The sequence below is a fragment of the Rhynchophorus ferrugineus genome, unplaced genomic scaffold, assembly GCF_030347505.1.
Source record: "Rhynchophorus ferrugineus isolate W39M unplaced genomic scaffold, kcgeb_rfMv2 rfM1, whole genome shotgun sequence".
Classification (NCBI taxonomy): Eukaryota; Metazoa; Arthropoda; class Insecta; order Coleoptera; family Curculionidae; genus Rhynchophorus; species Rhynchophorus ferrugineus.
Genome location: NW_027472580.1, coordinates 30,227,075 through 30,253,801, shown reverse-complemented (window position 1 = coordinate 30,253,801; position 26,727 = coordinate 30,227,075). Strand labels below are relative to the sequence as shown.

The 26,727-nt window shown below is 31.9% G+C and overlaps 2 protein-coding genes across 6 annotated transcripts in view; both read left to right on the top strand.

The window, feature by feature from the left end:
* The window catches only part of LOC143206658 (uncharacterized), a 185,304-nt gene that overhangs the window by 19,484 nt on the left and 139,093 nt on the right, over positions 1-26,727 (top strand). The window lies entirely within an intron of this gene.
* On the top strand, positions 2,361-4,801 carry LOC143206659 (uncharacterized). The gene is made up of 5 exons (XM_076419307.1): positions 2,361-2,791; positions 2,852-2,970; positions 3,255-3,750; positions 3,853-4,590; positions 4,642-4,801. Exons 1-5 carry the CDS (start codon positions 2,470-2,472, stop codon positions 4,680-4,682), a joined length of 1,716 nt encoding a protein of 571 aa, XP_076275422.1. The 5' UTR covers positions 2,361-2,469; the 3' UTR covers positions 4,683-4,801.

Below are 26,727 nucleotides of genomic sequence, written 5' to 3'. Positions count from 1 at the left end.
TATATTTCCTTTAGCGGAACGTTCCTATAATTGGATTCTGTAGATCCATATCATTTATGCACAGATGCTAGTGATATTCTTCCAATTAAACAATACATTTTTTATATTTCAATTCCAGTTCTTTTCTTTTTAATGCGATTTAGTTTTATTGCTATATTGTGCGATTATGTTATTGGCCTTTATATATTATAAGCAGTGATTTACTTTTGCCAACGTTTATTTTCCATGTACAGCTATGTACGTCCAGCTATTTATAATGTTGTAAACAACCCATCAGCAAATGTAGCTATGGTGATATTTTTTATTTGTTAATGGACTTCAAAAATTATACATATATATATATATATATATATATATATATATATATATATATATATATATATATATATTAATGTTTGTTCGTCGATTTCTCCGTCAATTATTGATCGATTTTCAAAATTCTTTTTTTATTCGAAAGAGTGCACTTTCGGGGTGGTCTCATTGGAACAGATGGAAAACAGGATCAGATGGGGGAAGAGGGGAAATCGAGGGAAACCCTCAAATATCAAAGGCATGTAAAAAGTTTTCACATATTTTTTTATTTAAAATAATCAGAAAATCGGAGGTAGTTCAGTGTAAAAACCATTTAGTTTGCTTTTTAATCACTAACCATATCATATGATAAGTAGAAATATTACAGGCAACTGCTTTTATGGTGTATGGTTAGAGCGTTCAGATCATACCTGGTGATCGCGGGTTCGATTCCCGACGGGGCAACAACTTTTTATTATTCTTGTTTGGTTAATACATTTGTTAATTCACGTAGATTAGATAGCGGAACCCGGGGTCTGAAGCGTTTCTTATTTTCAATAATTGATTCTTTATTCCTATTTTTTCATACGGACTGCGCCTTTACTTGCCATACCCATTGTAATACTTAATAAAATGCCGAGTAATTTATTGAGTAGATATCTAAAACTAGAAAGTGAAAAAAAAATCAGAAAAACATTGAACCGACTTTCAGTGAAAGTTTTCACATATTTTTTTATTTAAAATAATCAGAAAATCGGAGGTAGTTCAGTGTAAAAACCATTTAGTTTGCTTTTTAATCACTAACCATATCATATGATAAGTAGAAATATTACAGGCAACTGCTTTTATGGTGTATGGTTAGAGCGTTCAGGTCATACCTGGTGATCGCGGGTTCGATTCCCGACGGGGCAACAACTTTTTATTATTCTTGTTTGGTTAAAACATTTGTCAATTCACGAAGATTAGATAGCGGAATTCAATAATTGATTCTTTATTCCTATTTTTTCATACGGACTGCGCCTTTACTTGTCATCTACTTAATAAAATGCCGAGTTATTTATTGAGTAGATATCTAAAACTAGAAAGTGAAAAAAAAAATCAGAAAAACATTGAACCGACTTTCAGTGAAAGTTTTCACATATTTTTTTATTTAAAATAATCAGAAAATCGGAGGTAGTTCAGTGTAAAAACCATTTAGTTTGCTTTTTAATCACTAACCATATCATATGAGAGGTAGAAATATTGCAGGCAACTGCTTTTATAGTGTATGGTTAGAGCGTTCAGGTCATACCTGGTGATCGCGGATTCGATTCCCGATGGGGCAACAACTTTTTATTATTCTAGTTTGGTTAAAACATTTGTCAATTCACGAAGATTAGATAGCGGAATTCAATAATTGATTCTTTATTCCTATTTGTTCATACGGACTGCGCCTTTACTTGCCCTACCCATTTATTGAGTAAATAGCTAACACTAAAAAGTGAAAAAAAAAATCGAACCGACTTTAAAAGATAAATAAGAAACTCAGTAAAAAGTAAAAAATAATCAAACTTACATTTTTAACACAAAAGAAAACGTTTTGAAATAAATATGTAAATAGTAATTATTGTAATCTTATATATAAAAATGAATCGCAAAATATGTTCCTAAGCGCATAACTCAACAACGCCTGGACCAATTTGGCCAAATCTTTTTTTAAAATGTTCGTTGAAGTTCAGGGATGGTTTTTACGGCGAGAAAAATTAGAATTATTGCTGGAAAAACCCTAAAAATAGCCCTTTTTGTTTGAATTTGTTTCGTGTATCAGTTGACAATTCATCTGTCATCTGTCAAAAGTCATCTGTAACAGACAACTTTTTTTTTTAAATTTGATATGACTTGAACTCAAATCCTTTTAATCCGTACGAATTGTTTTATTTATTTAAAATTTTTTATTTGTTTAAAATTTAATTCAAATTTTAAATAAATAAAACAATTCGTACGGCTTAAAAGGATTTGAGTTCAAGTCATATCAAATTTAAAAAAAAAAGTTGTCTGTTACAGATGACTTTTGACAGATGACAGATGAATTGTCAAGTGATACACGAAACAAATTCGTATATCGTGTTTTGTGCAGAGTGTTTAGTTAGTTAGTGTTTGTTTAGTTCGTGATTAGTGAAAAAATAATTTATATTTGATATGCCTCCTATAAGACGAAGCAATTTAGGTAGAAGAACCAGAAATGCTATAAACCAAGCTAATTACCGATCTAATCGTACTGCACAAGAACGTGACGACGGAAATGAACGTGAAAGAATTCGGATATCACAAACGCGTGAAGCGCGAGCGCGACATTCAACTAATAATCGCGCAAGTTTGAATCCAGCTGCTTTCAGTTACGATGTGTCAATTGACTACAGTAACTACCAATGTGTTGTTATTGGTTCTATGAACTTGGTTTGCTCACACTGTAAGGCATTAAAATACAAAAACGAAGCCAATGGATTGTGTTGCGCAAATGGTAAAGTGAAATTGATACAATTGGATCCACCACCAGAACCATTGTACTCATTGGTTTCAGGAATAGGAACAGATTCTATACACTTTTTGATACATATTCAACAATATAACAATTGCTTTCAAATGACTTCATTTGGGGCAACAAATGCAGTTCGGGAAAATTTTATGCCAACTTTCAAGGTATGTATTATAGCAGTTACTCATAATTATTTTAGCGAACAAAATTTTCTGTCACCAAAGTTAAGATGTGTTACTAATCTTCAATTTCTTAATAATTACGAAATATATCACTTAGTCATCATATTATATGGTGATTCAGTTTCAGTGACACTTTTATTATATTTTATATTTGATAGATATTAGTTAAAACTAAATATATACTTTTTAAGATCAAATATTATTTAAGTTTGATCATTGACAATCCATTAATTTATACCACACCATAATATTTTTTTTATTTACAGATACAAGGGCAAATATATCACAGAGCAGGTTCACTGTTACCAGTGTCAGATAGCGACAACAAATTCCTGCAAATTTATTTTATGGGCAATTCACCACAAGAAATTGATCTGCGTTGTGCACATAACAATTTAGTAAAAAGGTCTATTGTAGAACAATTACAAACTTTATTTCATCAACACAATCAATTGATTATATTGTTTAAAACTGCCCTGGATCTGATGCCATCCGATAATCACAAAATTGTAATCAGAGCTGATAAAACACCTGCAGGTCAACATACAAGACGTTTTAATGCACCAACTATTGATGAAGTTGCTATCGTTGTAGTTGGAGAAAACTTGGAATCCCGTGATATTGTTTTACATCGTCGGAATTTTCAATTACAACCTATAAAGGAAACACACCGCTCATATGATGCACTGCAATATCCCATTATATTTTGGCAAGGTGAAGATGGCTACGATTTATCAATAAAAATGATAAATCCCATTACAGGTAACTAAAATATTAGTTTAGCTATGGCGATAATATCTCAGTCACTATATTATGTATTTTAATTTTATATTTGAATGTTATTAAAACAAAATCTGTTTACAGGTTCTGAAACCAACAAAAAAGTCAGTTCAATGAACTATTATTCATACCGCCTAATGATTCGGGAAAATGCAGATAATCACATATTGAAATGTCGGCGATTATATCACAAATATGTTGATGACATGTATGTTAAAATTGAAACGGAGAGATTAACATTCATCAGGTTGAATCAAACCAAACTCCGATCTGAAGAGTATATTCACCTTCGAGATGCGATTAATACTGATGGAAATGCACAGAATGTCGGTCGGATGACTATTCTTCCAGCAACATACATCGGAAGCCCTCGGCATATGCACGAATATGCTCAAGATGCCATGTCGTATGTTCGTCATTATGGTACAGCAGATTTGTTCATCACATTTATATGCAATCCGCAATGGATAGAAATTAAGCAGGAGTTATTACCTGGGAAATCATCCATTGATCGTCATGATATTACAGCCAGAGTCTTTAGACAAAAGTTGAAATCTTTAATGAATTTCATTGTAAAACATAATGTGTTTGGTGAGACACGCTGCTGGATGTATTCTGTGGAGTGGCAGAAACGAGGATTGCCACATGCACACATTTTGATTTGGTTGGTTGAAAAGATAAGGCCAAATGAAGTTGATGCAGTGATATCAGCTGAAATCCCTAATGTACAAGTAGATCCTGGATTGCATGAGGTAGTTATCAAAAACATGATACATGGTCCCTGTGGAACTCTTAATCAAAATTCACCGTGTATGATGGATGGTAAATGTTCAAAACGATATCCACGGACATTAATCCATTGTATCGTCGCAGATCGACAGCAGACAATGGAAAATCAACAATTGTCAAATTAAATTAACAAGATATTGAAATAGATAATCGTTGGATTGTTCCATATTCACCCATTTTATCAAAGACATTCAAAGCACACATCAACGTTGAATCTTGCCATTCAGTGAAATCGATTAAATACATTTGCAAATATGTAACCAAAGGGAGTGATATGGCTGTGATTGGAATTGGTGCAGAGAATTCTAATGATGAAGTTACCCAATACCAAATGGGCCGCTATGTCAGTAGTAATGAAGCAGTTTGGCGAATATTTTCTTTTCCTATTCACCCGAGAGACACCCTTCTGTTGTTCACTTAGCTGTGCATTTAGAAAATGGACAAAGAGTGTATTTTACAGCACAGAACGCAGTACAAAGAGCTGCTCAGCCACCATCTACTACATTAACCAGTTTTTTTGAGACATGCCAAAACGATGATTTCGCACAAACATTGCTATATTCTGAAATGCCAAAATATTATACCTGGAATCAATCCTTAAGGAGATTTATACGACGGAAACAAGGAAACCCAGTTCCAGGATATACAGATGTATATTCCACCGATGCGATTGGCCGGATTTATTCAGTACATCCAAGCAATGATGAATGTTTTTATTTACGACTGCTATTAGTCAATGTACGTGGCCCAACATCATTCCAACAGTTACGAACTGTTGATGGTGAATTGTGTGGATCCTACAGAGAAGCCTGTCAACGTTTGCAATTGCTTGAAAATGACGCTCATTGGGATCAAACTCTCAATGATGCTGTAATATCATCACACACTCATCAAATACGAACATTGTTTTCTATAATCATATCTACATGCTTCCCATCAAACCCAATTGATTTGTGGATGAAGTACAAAGATTATATGTGTGATGATATTTTGTATCAAATACGGAATAGAATGGGAAATCCAAATATACAAATCAGTGAAGAAATTTACAATGAAGCATTGATTTCAATTGAGGACATGTGCTTGATAATGTCAAACAAACTATTAATTCAATTAGGCCTGACCGCGCCCAATCGTCCAATGCATGACGCTTTTAACCAAGAGTTGCATCGAGAAAGACTGTATGATCTCAACGCTTTGAAAGAATAAATTCAAACAAATCTTCCACTGTTAAATGAACAACAGAAGTATGTATTTGAAACTCTTATGAAAGTAACAAATGATGAAACTGGAGGGATTTATTTCTTAGATGCACCTGGTGGTACAGGAAAAACTTTTTTTATTTCATTAATATTAGCAACAATTCGCTCACAAAATAAAATTGCACTTGCACTCGCTTCGTCGGGAATCGCAGCAACTTTGCTTGAAGGTGGTCGAACAGCCCATTCAGCACTAAAATTGCCATTAAATATGCAAAGCAATGAAACTCCAACCTGCAACGTTTCGAAGAACTCTGCAATGGCAAAGGTTTTGCAGCAATGTAAATTGATTGTTTGGGATGAATGCACGATGGCACATAAAAAATCTTTGGAGGCTTTAGACAGAACCTTAAAAGATCTACGTAGCAATAATAACCGATTTGGTGGTGCAATGATTTTATTAGCAGGAGATTTTCGTCAAACATTGCCAGTGATTCCACGATCAACGCCAGCTGATGAACTCAATGCATGTCTAAAGTCCTCCAATTTGTGGAAACATGTCAAAGTACTTCATTTAAGCAAGAATATGCGTGTCGAGTTGCAAAATGACCAATCTGGAAACATATTCTCTAAACAACTCATTGACATTGGTAATGGCAAATTTCCTATAGACATGTTGACGGCTTGCTTTTGCTATGACTATAAACAAGTCCCAGGGGCAATCATTAAGTGTTTGTGGTATTAATCTAGAAAACCCATGTTTCTCACATGGTCAATTGTATGTTGCCTGTTCCCGTGTTGGAAAACCATCAGATTTGTTTATCTATGCGCCAGGTAATCAAACAAAAAACATCGTATACCACAAAGCAATATAATGATAATAATAATAATAATTATGATTCACATGATTAACAATAAAGCGATTACTTACTTTTCAATCCTTATATATGTTTTATTTAATTATTTTTTATTCACAACGCCCTATCACCAGGGTGATGGTTCTGTTCAGGAGAATTTTTTAAAATACATAGGCACAAAAACTGCCACATTACAAATCTTTTTGACAGGACGAAGTCTGTCGGGTCAGCTAGTAATAATATAAATTTGTGATATATACACAAAATTAAATTACGAACAAAACAAATTTTAATATCTTGCTCGGCACCTACTTCAAATTGGTCAGTTGGTAGTAATTAAAATAATATTATAAATAGATGAATAAGTTTAGTTAGTTATTAAGCTAAATTGTGTATATATAGTAAAATATAAAATTAGTGTAGTAGATAGGAGAAATAAGGTTTTTGTTTATTTTTATTTAGTGATAAGAACGATTATTATGTACATTTTTTTATTTTAAAACGATTTTTTTATGTTAAATATCTAAGTTTGATTACATTTTACTTTTTAGCGAGTTCCTTATTTATTGCTTGAAGTCGGTTGAAGTTTTTTTTTTAAATGTTTGGTTTATTACATGTGTATAGATGGTAAAAAATTATCTCAATTCACTTCCTTGAAGTACCCATGCTTTAGTTCTTTTATTGTTGATTTTGGTTTCCCCTTGTTTGATTCTAAACATTCTAGCTGAGATCTAGGAATTTAAGAATTCAGTGTTGTTCAACATGCCGAATGCTTAGGCTACTTATAAGAATATAGCTGAGCAATCTTTTTTATCTTTAATTTGTTCTGTAATTATATGTATCTGATCAATTGTTGAATATTTGTCTATAAAATCAAATTTCTGAATTAATTAAGTTGGCAGTTTTATAATTCCCTTTTTAGGGAGATTTTGTAGCACTTTATTTCAAGTCAGTTTTTATAACTTTGCTGGTTTCTTTTGGCGTAGCTAAAAAGCTAAAAAGTTGAATCAAACTGTTCGATTTGACGGTTTATTTTAAATAATCACCGAATACTTCAATGTTTGACGCTTAATTTCCACCTCATAATTTGTTATATGTGGACTGTGCAAACATCAACTTTGTTGGGACTCGCCATTAACATATTTTATTTTAATACAATTATTTGTCTTTTCACATTTTGTGTTATATTGTTTAAGATGTTGTTATTTCCTGGGGTGTGTAATATTAATTTTTTTGAGTTATCATTTCCATAATTTCTTTGGGATAATTAATTCCTTTAATTGTACGATTAATTTTCTGCGATATTATTCCAAACAGCTTGCTGAGTACCTACGAGTAGTTTTTGCTTTACAGTAGTTTTTTTTTCGTAAAACCGGAATTACTTTTTTACGCAATGAAGTATTTATAGATAAACATTCAATATATTGACTTTTTTAATGAATATATAAAACAACACTGTAATGTCTTTGGTATAATTATCATAACCAATAATATGTCTATATTAACGCTAAGCATTCACGCAAATTGCCTTGAAGATATTAAAAATTATCTAATACCAATGTAACGTTAACAGCTGCGTAACGAATACAAGAGTCAAATAAAAAGAAACAATACGACGCACAACTCATGATGTCTGAATTTAGTTAGGGTTCGCCGTGAAGTCATCTTCGTCCGAAGCTAGGTCAACCGAAATATTTTTCATTGTCTCGTAAATATTTACGGTCGTGATGTGGCGTTTTTCCAATGCACAAGCGACGATTACCAGAAATGGAGTGTGGGCATTTTCATGAGTAACGTTTGGCAATACAGGAGATGGTCGACGCCTAAGCTTGTCAATATTTTTTTAACCGCTAATTATTTATTTGAATAATAAAATGAGCTGTTGCAGTTGGTTGTTTCTGAATGGTGTTACCACTGACCTTGTTTACATTCTATCGGCATAAACATAATTTATAGCGAAATTGAACTTTTTTATTAAATGTCATAAAATATATTTTTTGAGGTTATGGCTCGGTGAATGAAGGTATTTATTACTAGTTCAAATTATAAGGGAATCCTCTATTCTACTTGGGGTTGTCATATATTGGTTTCCGCTGGTTTACAGTCGCTACTGCCACTCTGCAGGTTTTGCACGTGCCATAATATTTTACCCATTAAATTTAAGATTGAGGAATACGTATTGATGTATTTTCTCGCACTCGTCTTGCTTGTGAATTTAACTTATTTCGTAACTCTGTTCACCATACGTATTAACTTTTGTACATTTTCTATTTTTCTTTATTTCCTTTATACACTTGTTACAACATTAAAAAAATTAGATTAAAATAATTTAAAGAATAGACAAAATAAATTGTACTTTTTTACAACATTAGTTTTTCTCCTTAACTCTCATCAGCTATTTTGTAGGTTGCTATTTTTTATAGTTAATAATTCGATTTGATTCGATATGACAGACTGTCGCTATATATCATTTTTCTTTTTTGGTATTATGTTTTATGGCATACTATTAGCAACTAGGTTTTATTACTGCATAAAATGGAGGTAGTCATTGATGTGAGCTTTGATATATTCGGTCTTGGTCATTAAGCCTACCGATACTCGAGTGAGTAATTTGAAAGCCGATAGGACTATTCGATTTTTGACTATCCGACAAACTTGCCGTAACTCTTTAATAATTCACAAGTTACACCAAATCTTAAATAACACTGCTTAAAATTATATAATCTCGTTTAATAAAGAAGAGAAGTAAGTGGTCGTTATTCCGTTTGAACAGCTTATGGTTGTTATAAAAATTGTTTTTGATCTTCGTCCGCCAGTTTGTCTTTGAAGATCTTCGAAATTGCACTGTTTCTACCCAAATTTCCATGGTACCTCTCTCTACAGACTGGTCTTCCAAATTTTGGTGACTTCATATACCAATAGTCTACTAGGCTGTTCACCCTGAGCTGCAAGATTCTATCCAAATTCAAGTAAACCACGTTAATTATGACGACTTTACATTGTGCCGAAAATCCACGGACTAGGAGTGGTCAAAGCTTGAATGTTTTTTACTTGGAACAATTTATGGTTAGGGTTTATTGATTACCTTCGATTCACCTTACCTGTAACCTTACAGCTTCAGCTGCGAAACTTTTGCCCGAACTCCACTTAACGACACCAAGAAGTTTTAATAATGTTTTAACCACTCACTTTTCGTTTTAACATCGTTTCTCTGCTCATAAATCATAATCTACTGTATCAGAGTTGGCGCTGGGAGCATGTCGAACAGAGCTTAAAATATTTCCTTTTATATTTTGTGTCATCGATCTGACGGTTATTCCTGGTTGCTTTTTAGACGTATTTCGTTCTATTGGAATTTATTTATTTGTATCGCAACCAGACAAAGCTGCATAACAAGTCGAATCTTACAGTCCTGTTTCGCTGCTACCTACAATATCAAAACTATTTGAGAAACTAATATTTAAACGAGTTAAACATTTAGTAATAATATCAGATTTCCAGTTTGGTTTTCGTCCACTCAACCCAATAATCGATCAAGTGCACAGAATAACTGCGGCCATTGAAAAGGCGCTTGAGGAAAACAAATACTGCCATGCAATATTCCTGGATGTCTCACAAGCTTTTGATCGGGTTTGGTACTTGGGATTAATCTGTAAGATGAGGCAAATTGTTACCGCGTAACTATTGTCAACTGCCGGAGTCATAATCTTTTCGGACGAGAATTTAGAGTCTTGCACGAAATGGTGTTCTCGACATTTAAAACTATTTCGGCTGGAGTTCCACAAGGTAGCGTCTTAGGATCTGTCATGTATCTGCTCTACACTGCTGACATCCTAACAACAAAAGAAACACTATTTGGACTATTTGCTGACGACATAATTGTTATGGCAAACGATATATCTCTGCCTAGGGCAATAGAAAAAAGTACAAATGGCAGTCAACAAAATCTACAAATGGACTAAAGATTGGAAAATTCAACTTAATAGCTCCAAATCTGTTCATGTTAATTTTGAATTGCGGCGAAATAATAAAAACCTAATTATATCACTCAATGGATGCCCGATTCCTCAGAATCAGCTAAATACCTCGGCACCCATCGTGACGGTAGATTAAATTAGAAACATCATGTTAGACAGAAGCAAAACACATTAGAATCCAAATAAAACAACTATACTGGTTAGTCGGAAGGTACTCTCAACTTGATCTAAAATCAAAGAGGTTGATTTATCAGACAATCATAAAATCAACTAGTCATCCAACGCTGTCAAAACAAAATTCTTCTATTAATTACCAATGTCTATCGCTACGTAACCAGCGAAGAACTGCACGATGACCTGGAAATCAAATGGATTTGCGAAGTTATCCAAGATTTCGCCTTAAAATACGAAAGAAAATTACTAAATCATACTAACGTGGAAGCAATACAACTACTGGACAACGCGCAGGAAATTAGAAGATTGAAGAAGACCAAACCATTCGAACTAACAAAAAGTGTATACCTTTAGTGTAAACTATAGCTTAAGTTATTATAATTTTATAATTGAGGAATACATATTAATGTATTTATCTCGCACTCGTCTTGCTTGTGAATTAATGTAAGTACAAATGAAATGTAGTAATAATTAATTTATAATTAAGCTTGTACTATACATATCTAATAAAGATGTTATAAAAAAATTGTAGCGCATTTTACACACAAATATTAGGCCTAAAAATTCTTCCTCGGTATAAGGTTTAACCATGCTAACTTTCAGGTCTGCAAGGGCCACTGTTTTCCTCAAAAAAGGAAGCAAAATTTTCGCTATGCCGATAAATATATAGAAGATTATTTGATGTAAACTTGTATCATAATGTGCATGAAATGCTTAAGGTAACTAACGTTGATAAGAACTAATACAGTATCCGTTTAAATAGATTTCTAATTAGCGTCTTATTCGTGACATTTTTTTAGAAGTTAGAATCGGTATACAAAGCTATCATTTGCCTCAAAAGATGTATGCTATCGATTTTTTATATATCCCACTATACGTTGTTTCATTGTATCTTAAAAACAGAGTAGGCGATGGAAGTTGGTTTTTTGGCGGTTTGACTTTTTTTGATGGTTTTAACAATTATCGTTATTTTCAACCGAATTGCATAAAATCATAACATGTTATATAACTAACCCTTCCACATGAATCACTTTGTCTATTGGTGAAAACCATATGAGAATCTATTCAGCACTTTTTGTTACACTTGGTTTGAATTAGTTCTCATTAATAGGCGTCTGCCGTATTTGTATAGTTTTTGAACTGTTTCAGTAGTGAACAAGATGTGTCCAGCTGAATAAAACATTTTAAGCATGAAACTTTTATAAGCTCAAACATAAAAATGATCACAAGATATAGTACCTGTTATTTATATTTTATATCTGAGACTGTGCTGATTGATATACGGAATAGAAAAAAAGTATATATAACTAAGAACCATCAGTCTAGGCGATATCCAGACGATTCGTGACTCGAGCTTTATAGAAAATTGCATTAGACAGCCATAACTTTTTCCACAGTTGTTTTGACAACTCGGAATGATAAAACTCCTTTGACAGGCAACGTCTGGCTCGGCAATTTATTTTCTCTTTTAATAAATGCGTTGTTTTTTCTCCCCGGTCCGGACTCATCGTTTATTTATTGCGTTTTTTTTTTAGTTTTAATGTTGCTAGTCAGCCAATGTCATTGGCCCGTCTGCTTCGCAGATAAAAATTTTAACGTTCTTCATCCTAATAACCGTATAGTAGGTGGTTCGATAAGTTTTGTCATTAATTAAATTGAATAAATACATTGAAATACATTTATTACTTATTATTATTATTTTATACATTATAGATTTTTATAGATTACAAGTTAAAAAATGTGGAAGAGTTTAGAAAACAAGAATTGTTGTGAACTGTGTTAAAAAAAGTACGGAAAGAAGAGATGACTGGATGAATGGCAATACAAAGCGACACTGAGGATTCTTATCTATTAGGAAACAGACCAACCCGTCTCACTTGTTCACAATTCATATAGTTTCAAATCAAATGGCCGGATAGTCAAGGCCGTATAACACATAACACCTGCCTCTTAAAGAAACGGCCACAGGGATGTACGTGGTCGTTATTCCGTCTGGATAGTTTATAGTTGTTATAAAAATTGTTTTTGAGCATCAATGTACCTTTGTCCGCCAGTTTGTCTTTGGAGATCTTCGAAATGGCACTGTTTCTACCCAAATTTCCATGGTATTCCTCCCTGCAGTTTGGATTTCCAAATTTTAGTAACTCTATGTACCAATAGTCTACGACTAATAAATTGAGCTACAGCAATCCGCCTTTGGTGGCCGTTCACCCTGAACTGAACTGGCAAGATTCTGTTCAAATTCCTGAAGACTATATTAATTATAGTGACCTTACTCTGTGTTGCAAGTGTCGAAAACCCACGGACTAGGGAGTTAAAGCTTGTTCTTACTTGGAATAATTAATAATTTATGGTTAGGGGTTATTGATTACATCCAATCCATCTTTTGTGAGCTTACAGCTTCAGCTGCGATACTTTTTCTCGAACTTCACTTAAATACCCCAAGAAGCGGTTCGAGTAACTGCTGAACGATTACCAATCCAACGTCAACCTGTCTTCTTTTCTTGGTAATTAATTTGATTCCGGTTAATTGAATGAATTCAAAAGCGAAAAGCCTTATGGTCTCCCCGGAAATTTATTAGAAAACAGACCGTCTCACTTGGTCACCATTCAACTGTCAACACATTAACTTATATACTATTGAGACTAAGAAAAGATCGATGGGTTTTCTTAGCTACATATCTAGTTTTTAAGTTATTGTAAAAATAAAGTGCGGTAACGACCAGTAACAATGTATTAATAAAAAAAAAGAATCACAGAAAAGTTATTTGACGCCTCTTATATGTGTTGTAATTCATATTTAGTTAGTTGTTTAGTAAGTAATGGTATGACAAGACCTTGCAGATATGCTTATAAAAGCTCTTATACTACCAGTTGGCTTACTAGTACTTATTCAGCCCCATATTACTTCTGGATATTTCTTATGTTCAAAAAAGCCTTTCTGAATATCGTTTTGATACGATTGGAGAAATTAAATTCAAGAAATACCTTAAAAGTCAGAAAATTAACTAGGGGACACCTGTAAAGACGACGATATATATTCAGAAAATTAAATAACTGGTTTATTTTAAAAGTCTTACTATTTTTTGATCACAGTTGTAAATCAATCCGGTTTCAATTTATCAAATAAACGTGTGTGTATGTTTTAGAAACATAATTAACGTCATCGATTGTAATGATATATATTGTTTGGATACTTTTGACTAAATTTAAAAATAGAAAACCACAAATCATTTTCAATGTGTCTATATTTCCACATATTTTGCGGTTTTGAGATTGGCGTGATTTTTCTAATATAAACAGTTTCAACACAATTAATTATAAAATTTAATTTCTTTAAAGTATAAAAAATATCGTGAAACAAAAAATGCTAATATGTAGATTATTGCCATAACTTTCGTTTGTATCAGTTTATTTGATCTCCGTGGATTTATATCGATCCCTATTTTATTATTGTTTATTTTATTTTATAATTTATATTTATTGTTGTTTTATATTTTTATTAGCTGTATTCAACCACGCATTGCTGTAGCTCAGTTTGATTAAATAATAATTATAATAAATAAGAGATGGCGCATGTTTGAAATATGTTTAATTTAATAATTAAACATATTTGGATAAATTAAATTGCTGATGTCAAAACTAGGGTGTCAAAATATATTTTATAAAAAATATTATTTCTTTTATTACATGCGCTTATTACAATCTTAATTATACATTAATTTATCATTATTTTTCATTTGAAATTATTTTCATAATTTCATTATTATGTATTTCCCACAAAGCACTAATTCAATCTAAAGTTAACATAAACGCGTATACATTTTATACAAGTTCGTGTGGTTTGGTTAGCTTCAACGTCTGATTTTCTGTGTGTAGTCCGGTAGTTGTATTACTTCCATGTTGCGGTGATTAGTTATCTTCTTTCGTATTTTACAGCGAAACGTTGGATAATTTCGTGGGTTCATTTTATTTCGAGCTCAATGTGCATTTATTTGTTGGTTACATAGCGATAAGTATCGGTAATTAATCGAAGAACTTTGTATTGGCACTGTTGGATTTCTGGTTTGTTTAATAACTTAGTACAACAGCATATTCGCACTGTATCAATCGTCTTGATTTTAGGTCAAGTTGGGAGTATCTGGGATTAACTAGTAAATTAGTTTCATTTTAAATTTGACCTGCTTAGCTTTTTATATCTAATATATTTCCAATTTGATCTAACATTGAAACTAATTCCAGCTGTAAACTTCAATATGCTGTTAAGTTGAATGGATGCGTTATTTTCCAAACAAAAGGGTTACAATAATAACCCGATTTTATAGTTTCATCAGTTTCGAAAACATTATCCCTGGTTTCCTTAGTCTACAAATTTATTTTGATTGTCTTAAAAAGTTGTTAATTGTTAATAAATAAGTTAACATATATAGTCAATTCAAAATAGCACGGGAAACGTCGCAATGTTGCCGCAGATACTCTGAGTTTTAGTACATTTAGGCTCTGACATATAACAAAATTTTAATATAAATAAAATAATTCAAGAAATATTCTATTAAATATAATTTATTTTAACATTATAGTACATCAAGTGCATTTATTATCGAAGAACTTAAAACTACAATTAATTATACAGCCACAACAATGTATAGGTTAGAGTTGTAAAGTCATTTGTCCTGTTACTATCTGTATACATCTTTTTCGATGAAACTACATTTAGTCACTGCATCCTCCTTAATGCATTTGCCATATCTGCAAATCAGTTTGTATTATTTCTCTACTCATACGTGTTAACCAAACATTCATGTGTATTCTGAATAATAACAATCATGCTCATAAAGCTATCACACTCTATAATACAATTCCCCACAATTAAAGTATATTAATTGTATACTGACCTTTAGTGGTTTCCTCTTTCATCACCCTGTCTTGGTAATCGTCAGCATTGAATCATAAACCAACATTCATAAAGTTTTATTCAATCACAGTCACTTTCAGAAATACTAGTCAAGTTAATAACCAAGCTGTTTATTTCCAATCTATTAAAAACTTGCTCAAAATTCTACCATTTGTCAATTTCTTCTTCAATGTGTCTGATCGAGCTCATACAAACCGAAGGTGTTATTTTCGACAATGCCTCTTTCCATAAATCCAGACAGTTCTGGTTTGAATATCCTCCTCGACCTGAATATCTATTGTAATAATTCTTTGCAATACCCCATATCAAACTAATTGGATTAAAAATGCAGTGATAGGAAGGAAGACGTAATACTTTGGGGCCATAACATTCAGTAATCTGATCTACCATGTACCTTTTCTTAGGCTTATCTCTAAAAATCAAATTACATAAAATGTAATTAAATATTTCATTTATATTTACCAAGTAACAATTTGAAATAGTTTATTATTTAACATGGTTTCCTTAAAACTTATTTATGCACTTTAAGCCATTCCTTTGTTGATGTACTTGTTGGGATTTTCTCTACCAGTGTACTATATATATATGGTAGATATGGTGCATTGTACATAACAAAACTGATGGTTCCTCCAAATTCTTTAAAGCAGATTTTCAAACTGCTGCAAAGACTAGTTATGGTTCATTTCTCCATGATATTCACCCTTGGATTTAGAGGAAAACACTAATTTTGCATCAGGAATAAAACCATTCCTGTTTCCAGCATGAAGAACTATATGTCTGCAATGTATTATTAATAAATGTTATGACTAATAAAACCTAATTGATAGTTATTCCAACATTTACCTTTTTGCATCAACTCTTGTTGTCTTTACACTATATTTATTATCATCTTGCCATGAACGACCCAATGTACTATTCTGAAATATTCATGTCTCATTTGATTATATATAATGATATAATAATTCTTCCTCGATTTTGTTATGTTTTTAAAAATTGTATTCTTTTAAAAGCATTCTCTGGAAGTTCCATTAAACTTCTTCGTGGATTATCTGAAATAATTGTATTAAATTATGTTTGGATTGAAAAAACTACTTACTCTTTTTATACATTTCGTACTCTGATACAGCTAACATCAAGCTGATCTTGATTCGTCACCTGTTTTGCATAAACACGGTTTGTTTTTGGTGAATTTAAGGTTATGTTGTTTTTTTATTTTTTGGGATATTTTAGTGACCTTGCCCGTACTAATATTCAGTGCAGCTGCAACACGCAAAAAAATATTTTCAATAAAAACCGTGGCGATTTACAATTTATTAAAACAAGGTTTCTCGGTTTATAACCTGTAATTATAATATTTTGATTAATTTCGCAGATGTTTGACAAATGGACAACTTTTGCAGGTTCTTTTAGTTACATGATCGAACTTCTCTAACAGCATTCTATCTCTTTTTAGATAGAAAAAAATGAGAAGGTAAATATTGTCTGCCTATAAAACTAATTTACGGCTTTTGACAGACACATATTAGTCATGTGTGTCATTAGTGTCAGTGTCATTTCAATTAAAAACAGATTGATATACCTAACCTTGTTTTTTTTTGTATGACATTATAGGGTCAAAAAATATAACGTTTTTGTGAAGAAATATTTTTACCAAACAAACCGAATAAAACATTAAAATAATAACCGAAAATATATGAGAAGCACCATCTGTGAGCAAAACGTTTTTAGCCGGGAATAAATTGGAAAGAGGACGGGCCAACGAAACGTCTGCTCCTCGAATGCGTTCTATCATTCGCAAATGTCAGAATGGTGGATGGACTGATGAGCCATTGAATAAAATAAAATTTCAGTAGGGTCTGTCAAAATCGAACTCGTTTTATTCCTTGCATTATCTTTATATCTTATCCCCATTTTATTGATTCCCATTTTATCTTTTCATATATCACAACATAAAAGCACACATTTCAAGATCTAAATTTTGTTCGCCATCATTTTTTATGTGATATGTAAATGACTTTTATTATCAGCATTTTACTTGTCTATCTTATTGTCCTATTGCTCATTCACTAAAACTTAGTTAAGCATCCTAAAATGGTGTATCCACTTGTATATGTATTAATCTTCAGGTATTTATGCGAAAAATGTTTAAAAGCAGTTACGACGTCTAACATCATGATGTTAATTTGTTAGCCGCCCTAATTTGACGATTCTCTAGTACAAATGGTGAATTTTCGAGCGCTCGTAACAATACCTCAGTAATTGGAGGTCTGTCTCCTTGACGTTAGGATAGAAAAAGTGTAATGCTTCAAGTAGTTCGGATCATATAATACAGAACAGCAAATGGTGTCAATGACAGTAATCAGTAAAATTATCGAACATGCAAAATTATTCGTTTTTTTGTATAGAATAGTATTAAGAAGGGTAAAGGTCACAAAATTAATAAGATTTTGGTTATATTACTTTACAGTGTAGGCATATAATGTTATGTATGGAATTGCTTGTCGGACAATGGAGGTAACTTTTTGAGTGAAAATAGAACTGAATAATGTATCTAACATGCAGATAGATTGTACCCATTTGTTGAGAGAAATATTTGTAGAGGAAAAATCAAAAAATTGTGTAAAGATTTAGACCTTTCAGATGAAATGTACTGACTATTTTAATTATAGTATATCATAGTATAGCATATATCAGACATAACTTTCCATTATTTCTAACAAAATATTAATATATATAAATATTACTTATAACATAAATCGAAATATTTATTAGCATTGGGAACTATCGACTGAAAACAGTGGAAACAGTCGATAGTCAAGAAACTAGCAACTGAAAATAATAATTACTACTTTCAGTCAAATGAACGGTTCGAATGTTTTGTTCAATTCGTGATGTCAGACGAAGATGTATGAACACTCTTCTGTATAAATTGTGAGAAAGGAAAGGACGGAAAATTGCTTGGAGCAGTTAATTTTATATGTGCTTATATTTTCCAACGGTACTGCGATGTACTTATTCCTTCACGTACTAACTTTAAAAAAGAAAAGGGGAAAAATAATTACTGAATACTATTAACATGCAATTAATAATTTCATTTTAAACGAATAAGAGTTCATTTATACTTGAATGTTCTGTGGATCTGTAAAAAGGAATGGAATTTTTCTATGGAATGGAATAATACCCCACAAATGTTTTATCGTGTTTTAATATGTTAATTGCTATTTTTAAATAATATGCTATAATAAATATAGACAATACAATAGAACTTTAATAAATATACTAATACTATATACTAAATAAACATTAAACATACACATAATCATAGAAAAAAAAAACTAATTCATGACATAATTAAAAATAATCGCATAATAACTACTAGAGCTTTTTCAAATAAATTAAAAGCTTTATTTATTATTGAACCGAAATATTTTTTAACAAAAATCGAGAGAGTATTCCAAATATTACCTATTATTGCCATAAAAACAGTCAAAAGTATTTTACTATTTATCATTCACAATTTTAATCTTTTTACCCTATTACATTAACAAACTTGAAAAATATCGTTCCAAAATGCTGCTATATTAATATACAATATATTGTTATTTACAAGAAAACTACCAAAAAAGTCATAAAACTATGTATATTACATATAAATCTATGCTTAAATTGATTATATTTTTGTCAAGGTCACGGCTAGGGCGATAGTGCCAGAACGTTAAAAATCAGTCGAATGAAACTAGTAGAACCAAAAATAGTAACTAAAAGTACACGACTGAAACAATCGATAGTAAATAGTAACAAAATCAGTCGGACCGAAAATAGCGACTGAAACAGTCACTGGTAAAAAGTAGTAAAATCAGTCGATAGTAAAAAGTAGTCAGTTACTAAACAGTCGATAGTTACCAACACTATTATTTATCAAATATTGAACTATTAATGCTTGTTTTTTATAACAGTATTATTAAATTATATTTCGCCGGAAAGTTTAATATCATTACAAGTACAAGCAAAAGTTGTTTTGGACTTCTGAAATTTTATAGCAAGGAATAAGCCTCTATAGGCTAATCAAAAGGTCGGAAGTTTACTGGTTTTTTTCTTCAAATAAATCTTTCGGACAAATAAAAATTCATTTTCAGGACATTTAACACTATTTAATCTCGCATTATTCAGTTAATTTGGTGATATTTATTTATAATATTAAGAAGATAATATATAGTTTAATATTTCTTTTAAATTTTTGTAATTAAGTAAAATTTTAAATTATAGTATTAGCAGTTTTGTCTAGATGCTTTTGTAATTCAACACAGGTATAAGATGAAAGCAAATATTTTTGATATGATTTACGTGTGGATTTTGTGGTGACCATATGGGTATGGATTACCACTCTACTCATTAGGATATCTAGAAAAGCAACTTCAAACCATGATCTATCTACAATTTATACTTTTTCTACTTGTTATAATTCTAATTTCTTTGCTGCGTTGCAAATATCAATGAAGCTCCGCAGTTCTTTCTTAAAATCAAACCTTTTTGGACAGTATATTAATTTCTGTTCATATAAATATCTTGATGATTTGATCTTAACTGGATGTTTTTTGTGATGATCTCTAAGTTGGTTACTCGCCAGTCGGTAGACGTAGACGTGGTAGAGGACGGAGGTCGAAGCCCACATTAAGCAGTAGGCTCAAGTCCAGTCCGTTAAATTTTTTTCTTGGATTTGTTTTTTTTTAATAATGTGACATCGGCCTGAAACGAAATTAATTGGAGAAATAATAAAAATAACGAGGAATAAATTAACGAGAGAAACTTGAACCGAACAAAAAACAATGGTCGCTCGAACGTGCTTTATCTTTCCCTAAAAATGTCAAAACAAGACTGTAAATAATGGATCCCAGCCGATTGCGAATTTTGGTGGAGTCGGCAAAGTTTTTCCAAAACTCGCCGGTTTCGAGCTGGATGTCCAAAAAGAACTTAAGCCGCCCCGCTCAATCCCTCGTCTTCTTTTTCTCGCTCTCTCTCTCTCGCTTTTTGTGCATTCCGTTTTGTCGGCGATTTATTTTTGGGTCTCCCATAAGAATTTCTTTTTATTTACGGTTTCGATTTCCTCTCTCCAGTTTGAAAACTCGGTCAGAAATTGTCGCCGAAAATAGTTCCGAATCGATATACACAATAGAGTGATCTGTCCTCGTTTGCTACTTTGTCTTGTCGTAACTGAGGATCTATAAAAGAAATATTTTTAATCCTTCTGGCGTTATCAATTTAATTTAAGAAGTAAGTTAAGCCTATAAATTCTTTTTAAAGGATTTGCAATCGATATAACCAACTTCATGTTGAAGCCTAACTCACTGACAGGCTTCACTTTTTATTATGTATGATACATTCATCAAAGTACGAAGAAAAATAGGTGTTGAGAATATGTTAATTTGTACCAAGTAAATCGCATTTGCTGTAAATTTTACTTCTTTATTACAATTTAGGGAACAGGTTGAATGAAATGTGATAGAATGATGTGTCAAGCTCATGGCAACCATGTTATCCATTTCAATACGTGAATACTTGTTTCAACCTGTTATAAGTGGTGATTTTGATACCGAAGGCAAAGAGCGTTCCGTACAGTAAAAAAAAATTATAGACGAGGACTTCAAGGCATTACTCGATGGTGATTCGTGTAAAATACAGAAAAATATGTAGAATTATTGAAAGTACTACAAGAAATAATTTTTAGTCGATTGTAATTGGAAGAACATGGGAATGATCCCAAAGCTTGGATATTTTGTGCCGTATGGATTGAAGTCAAGAGTTATTCAAAAGGCGTGTGTGAAATGATGCTTCAATTGCAAAATCGAAAATATTTTTGCATCGTGTTGTTAGTGGTGATAAAAAGTGGATCCATTACATGGTCATGCATCAACATCAATCATAACTACTCCTTTCAAAACTTGCAAGGAGAATATATGGTGCATAAATAAGTTTTAAGTGTTTTTTTTGCAACTTTTAAGCTTTATGTAGAGAAATTGAAACACTACCTGTTGTTCAAAGTATCGTTCGTTGTTAGCTAAGGTTTTTAACTTTCATTTAGATTTAAATCTTTCAGTTAGTATACCTATTCCGGCTTGAAATATCTAAAAAATGTTTTAAGGCAATTCAGATTCAGGAATCTATCCACTTCTGTCTTTCTGTCTATATTTTTCTATCTTCTTTTTTTCAGAAGTGCTAAACAAATCATAGTCTGTTGAATATGATAGGTAGTAATGTACCTTAACTACGCAGTTTCATATATAGTTTTAAGAATTGTGCAAAATGTTGTTATGATTATAATATCCCTTTTTTTAATTAGGTGCTTGCTTGAATTATGCTCATTTTTTTCACCTGCTCTTATTGGCTCCGGTCATTGGTCCGGTCATTGATCCATTTTCAAACTTCTTCCGAATTTAGAGACAGGGCATCAATCAGGCCATGTTACATTGATCTGAAAAAGTGGTAATCAGAAGATGAGTCCGTTGGCTGCGTGCAGTGCATCTTTCACTAAATTTGCAACATGGCTGAATGTTGTCATGAAAGAGGGCGATTTTGCGTCATTTAACAGGTTGTTCCATTTGTTTAATATTTCACTTTGATTAGCTCTACTGGACTTTTCGCATTTGGGATTGCCATCGTAAATTGATTGTCATAATATATTTCATCTCCAATCATAATACGTTACAAAAAACTTTTTTTGTCGGAGAAAGAATGAAACCACGATGTTGAAATGGATCCAAATGCAATATTCAGTCGATTCATGTATTGGAACGTAATATTTCTAAATGAAAAATTGTTATTTTATGCGGCAAAATGTAAAAAACTATCGCATTTAACAGGTTAGGATGTTCAGCAGCTGTTCAATTTGTATATCGATACTTCACATATTTACCAGTAGATATCACCGACCAAAGTAAATGCAAGCCCAGTGCTACATGTCCTACGTTTTTTGCCTTAAAGGCTAAATTGGTTCTTCTTAAGCTTTTAACTATAACACTTTATGGACTACTGAAAATATTTTTAACAAAAAAAGTGAATCGACTTCAAAAATTAAATAAGGAAATCACTAGATAGTAAAAAATAATCAAACTTAGATTTTTAACACAAAAAAACTGTTTTAATATATATACATAATAATCGTTGTAATAACTAAATAAAAATAAAGAAAAAACTTATTTAACCTATCTACTATACGTATTTTATATTCTAATATATACACAAAACTTAGCACCGACTTCAAACTGGTCAGTTAGTAGTAGTTAATATAATATTGTAAATAGACAAATATGTTTAGGTAGGTATTAAGCTAAATTTTGTGTATATAGTGGAATATAAAATACGTTTAGTAGATAGGTTAAATAAATTTTTGTTTATTTTTATTTAGTTATTACAACGGTTATTATGTACATATTTTATTTTAAAACGTTTTTTATTGTGTTAAAATTGTAAGTTTGTTTATTTTTTTAGTTTTAGTGAGTTCCTTGTTTATCTTTTGCAGTCAATTATTTTTTTTGTTAACAATATTTTATTTTTTCTCTTTTTAGTATTAGATATTTACTCAATAAATTATTCAGTTATTTTATTAAGTATTACAATGGATAGACCAAGTAAAAGTACAACCCGGATGGGGAAAAATAGGAATAGAAAGCAATAATTGAAAATAATGAACGTTTCAGGACAATGGGTCCGCACCTAGTTTAAGTGATTTGACAAATGTTCCAATCAAACTAGAACAAAAAAAGTTGCTGTCCCGTTGAGAATCGAACCCGCGACCTCCGCGTGTGAGCTTAACGTTGTAACCATTACATCATAGAAGCAGTTGCCTATGATGTTTCTACTTCACATGGTTATGATATGGCTAGTTATTAAAAAGAAAGCTGAATGGCTTTTCCACTGAACAACTTCCAATTTTTCGTCACATCAGTTCATCATTCAGTTCAATAACATTATATACAAATATCTGATTATTTCAGATTAAAAATATGTGAAAACATTGTACGTGCATTTGAAATTTCAGGTTTTCCCTCGATTTTCCCCCTTCCCCCATCAGACCCTGACTTTGTTGCAATGGGACCACGTTGGAAGTTCAATCTTTCGAATAAAAAAGAGAATTTTGAAAATCGGTCCTTAATTGACGGAGAAATCGGCTAATATACATTAAAAAATATATACAGCCGAACATAGAGCCTCCTTCTTTTTTGAAGACGGTTAAAAACAGTAGATATTCTCATCTGCAGATTTGTTCAAATTAAATATGTAAAATTTGCCGTAACTAACGCGCCAATACACATACTTTTTGACAGATGGTTAATATTTCGATATGATTAATTTATTTTCAGTCAACTATCAACAGGACTTCAACTAATGACTGCACAATTTTCAAACACAGAATAAAATTTGCAAAGTTTTGAAAAATAATGATCATTTGTTTTATCAATTAACTTTAGTTCAAGGGCCCAAAGCTTACTACCGTTTTCGTTGTATACATTTCGACAATTCTGCTATTCAATCTTTATAAATGTGACTTGGAGGCCATAGAAACTGAGACAAAAGGTTTAATTTTAACTTGGTTGTGTTTGCTTAGCCCACAATTATTATAGTCGAGAATAAGGGTTTTAGAAATTTCTAAACACATTTACTTGTATCTCGGGCGTTGGCATGGTACATTATGTATTTCGTATTAAGTAAAAGCAATTTACTCTTAGCACTTTCTGGCGGTTTGAACTCTCGGACATTCATTACCTTGATAAATGACAACAAAGTGGGAAAACCCTAGAATTAATTAGTTCAAGATATATGGTGGGTGCTGAATTTTTATTTCAGTTCAGAGATATACTCTGTTTTCAATTCATTAATATGCATTGATATTAATTTTGTATTATATTGTGAGATTTTTTGCAAATATTTTTAACCGACTTCAAAAAAGAAGGAGGTGCTATTTTCGACTATATTCAAAAGCATGTACAAAGTTTTCACATATTTTTTTATCTAAACTAATCAAATATTTGTGTTTAATGTTAACTGACTTCAAAAAATAAATAAGGAACTCACTAAAAAGTAAAAAATAATCAAAGTTAGATACTTGACACAAAAAAAAACGTTTTAAAATATGATATATACATAATAATCGTTAGTCAGACACTAGTAATTAAGTAAAAATAAACAAAAACCTTACTTGATCGACTAAAACAGTACGGCCGGAGCAAAATCTAACAATTATGGAAAAGCTGTGATTTTTTAAATTAATCTCCTAGAACATCAACAATCTGCCCGTATTGTTATATGATTATTATATGTTAACAAGTATTATTATATGATTTTAGCTATATAATATAACTTTTCCTGACATCTAGTAGATCACTTTGGTAAGTGACTTCTACTGTTCAACTTATAATCTAAATCTTATTCTAGAATTATTCTAACTTGTTTTGAAGTCTATCCTCACTTATTCTAAAAACTATTCTAGCTTATTCTAGAGATTATTAAATCTCACTCTATGTGTCTATTAATCAGTTCGTATGACAGTTTGCGTTTGCGTTTGGCGAGTGCATTGGGATGTACCAATAGTTTTTCAGAGTACTTCGCACTAACACTCCGAATCACACTCGTTATGGGTTCTATGGGGATATCGCGCTGAATCAGTTTGTTGGACACGTAATATGGGACATTAACGATGACTCCCAACGCTTTATTCTGGAACCTCTGGGGGATATCTATGTTGGATTTGCTGGTAGTACCCCACAGTTCAATACCATAGGTCCAAATGGGCCTAACTATAGACTTATACAGCAAAATCTTGTTATCTAATGATAATTTAGATTTACGCCAGTACATTTGGTTTAGTTTAAACCCAAGCTGTTGTGCGTTTTTTAACTATATGTTTTTTCCATATCAAACGTCAATCGAAATGCATTCCCAGATATTTAACGTTGTCTGCTTGTGGAAGTTCGTGATTATTGAATTTTACTGAGTGACATGTTCTTCTTTAAATAGTTTTAAATTCTTTGATTTTGTTCCTTATTTATTAGCTCTTTCAGCTCTTTTGCGGCCTTGTTGAATTTTCTTTTGTTTTCTTCTGTTCTGATTTGTTGCCAGGTTTTTCGCAGTTTTCTCTTTTCGGCAATTTTTTGTTTAATTATAGATGAAATATAATTAAACTTTTGATATGTCGCGCTATTAGGTGTTGCGTACCATGTGGCCTCTTTTGAGAGGTAAATTTACAGATATTAAACTATCTAATTTCTCTCTAAATAATGGCCAGTTAGTTTTGGTGTTATGTAAAAAAGGTGGTTTTGTTTTGTTGAGAATATTTGAGTTCACTGTTATTATAACTGGTGAGTGATCAGAAGATATATCGAAAAAAAAGTCTATGGTATCGGGAATTTTATTTCTATCTGACGGCCAATATGTTGGCTCACCAATAGAGATATGCTGTAAGTTATGTGCCTTCATTGCTTTGACTAATTCTCTGCCTTTTGCTGTTATTAATTTAGAACCCCACATTACATGTTTCGTATTGTAGTCTCCTCCGGAAATGAATCTATTACCCAGCATGTTAAAGAAACTGTGGTATTATTCAGCCTTGTTGTTGTATTTAGGTAGACAATAGATAGCACTCATTGTTAATAGCCCGTGCACTTCTTGAATTGTTACACTGGTGGCTTGTAAAAATTCCTCGTTGAATGTATCTCTTTTACACTCTTTTATGTTTTCCCGGATCATTGTAGATGTTCCTCCCTGTGAAAAGATGTTATTGCGAAACATTATACAACAGGATCAAACGGTAATTTGCGAACGAGGTGGTGTAGTGGTCATAAAATCTGGACAGTTGATGGTTGGAAGACTGCGATATGGCCCGATGAATTATCGTTTACATTGTTTCCTATAAACAGTCATGTTTATATAAGGTGGGGCAAATATATCATATACATAATAATTGTGAGTCAGACACTAGTAATTAAGTAAAAATAAACAAAAACCTTACTTGATCGACCAAAACAGTACGGCCGGAGCAAAATCTAACAATTATG

Coding starts and splice junctions, on each gene's coding strand:
- LOC143206659 (XM_076419307.1), top strand. CDS start 2,470: ATGCCTCCTATAAGACGAAGCAATTTAGGTAGAAGAACCAGAAATGCT. Junction 3,751..3,852: donor AATGATAAATCCCATTACAG/GTAACTAAAATA, acceptor ATCTGTTTACAG/GTTCTGAAACCAACAAAAAA. Junction 4,591..4,641: donor TTCACCGTGTATGATGGATG/GTAAATGTTCAA, acceptor GTATCGTCGCAG/ATCGACAGCAGACAATGGAA.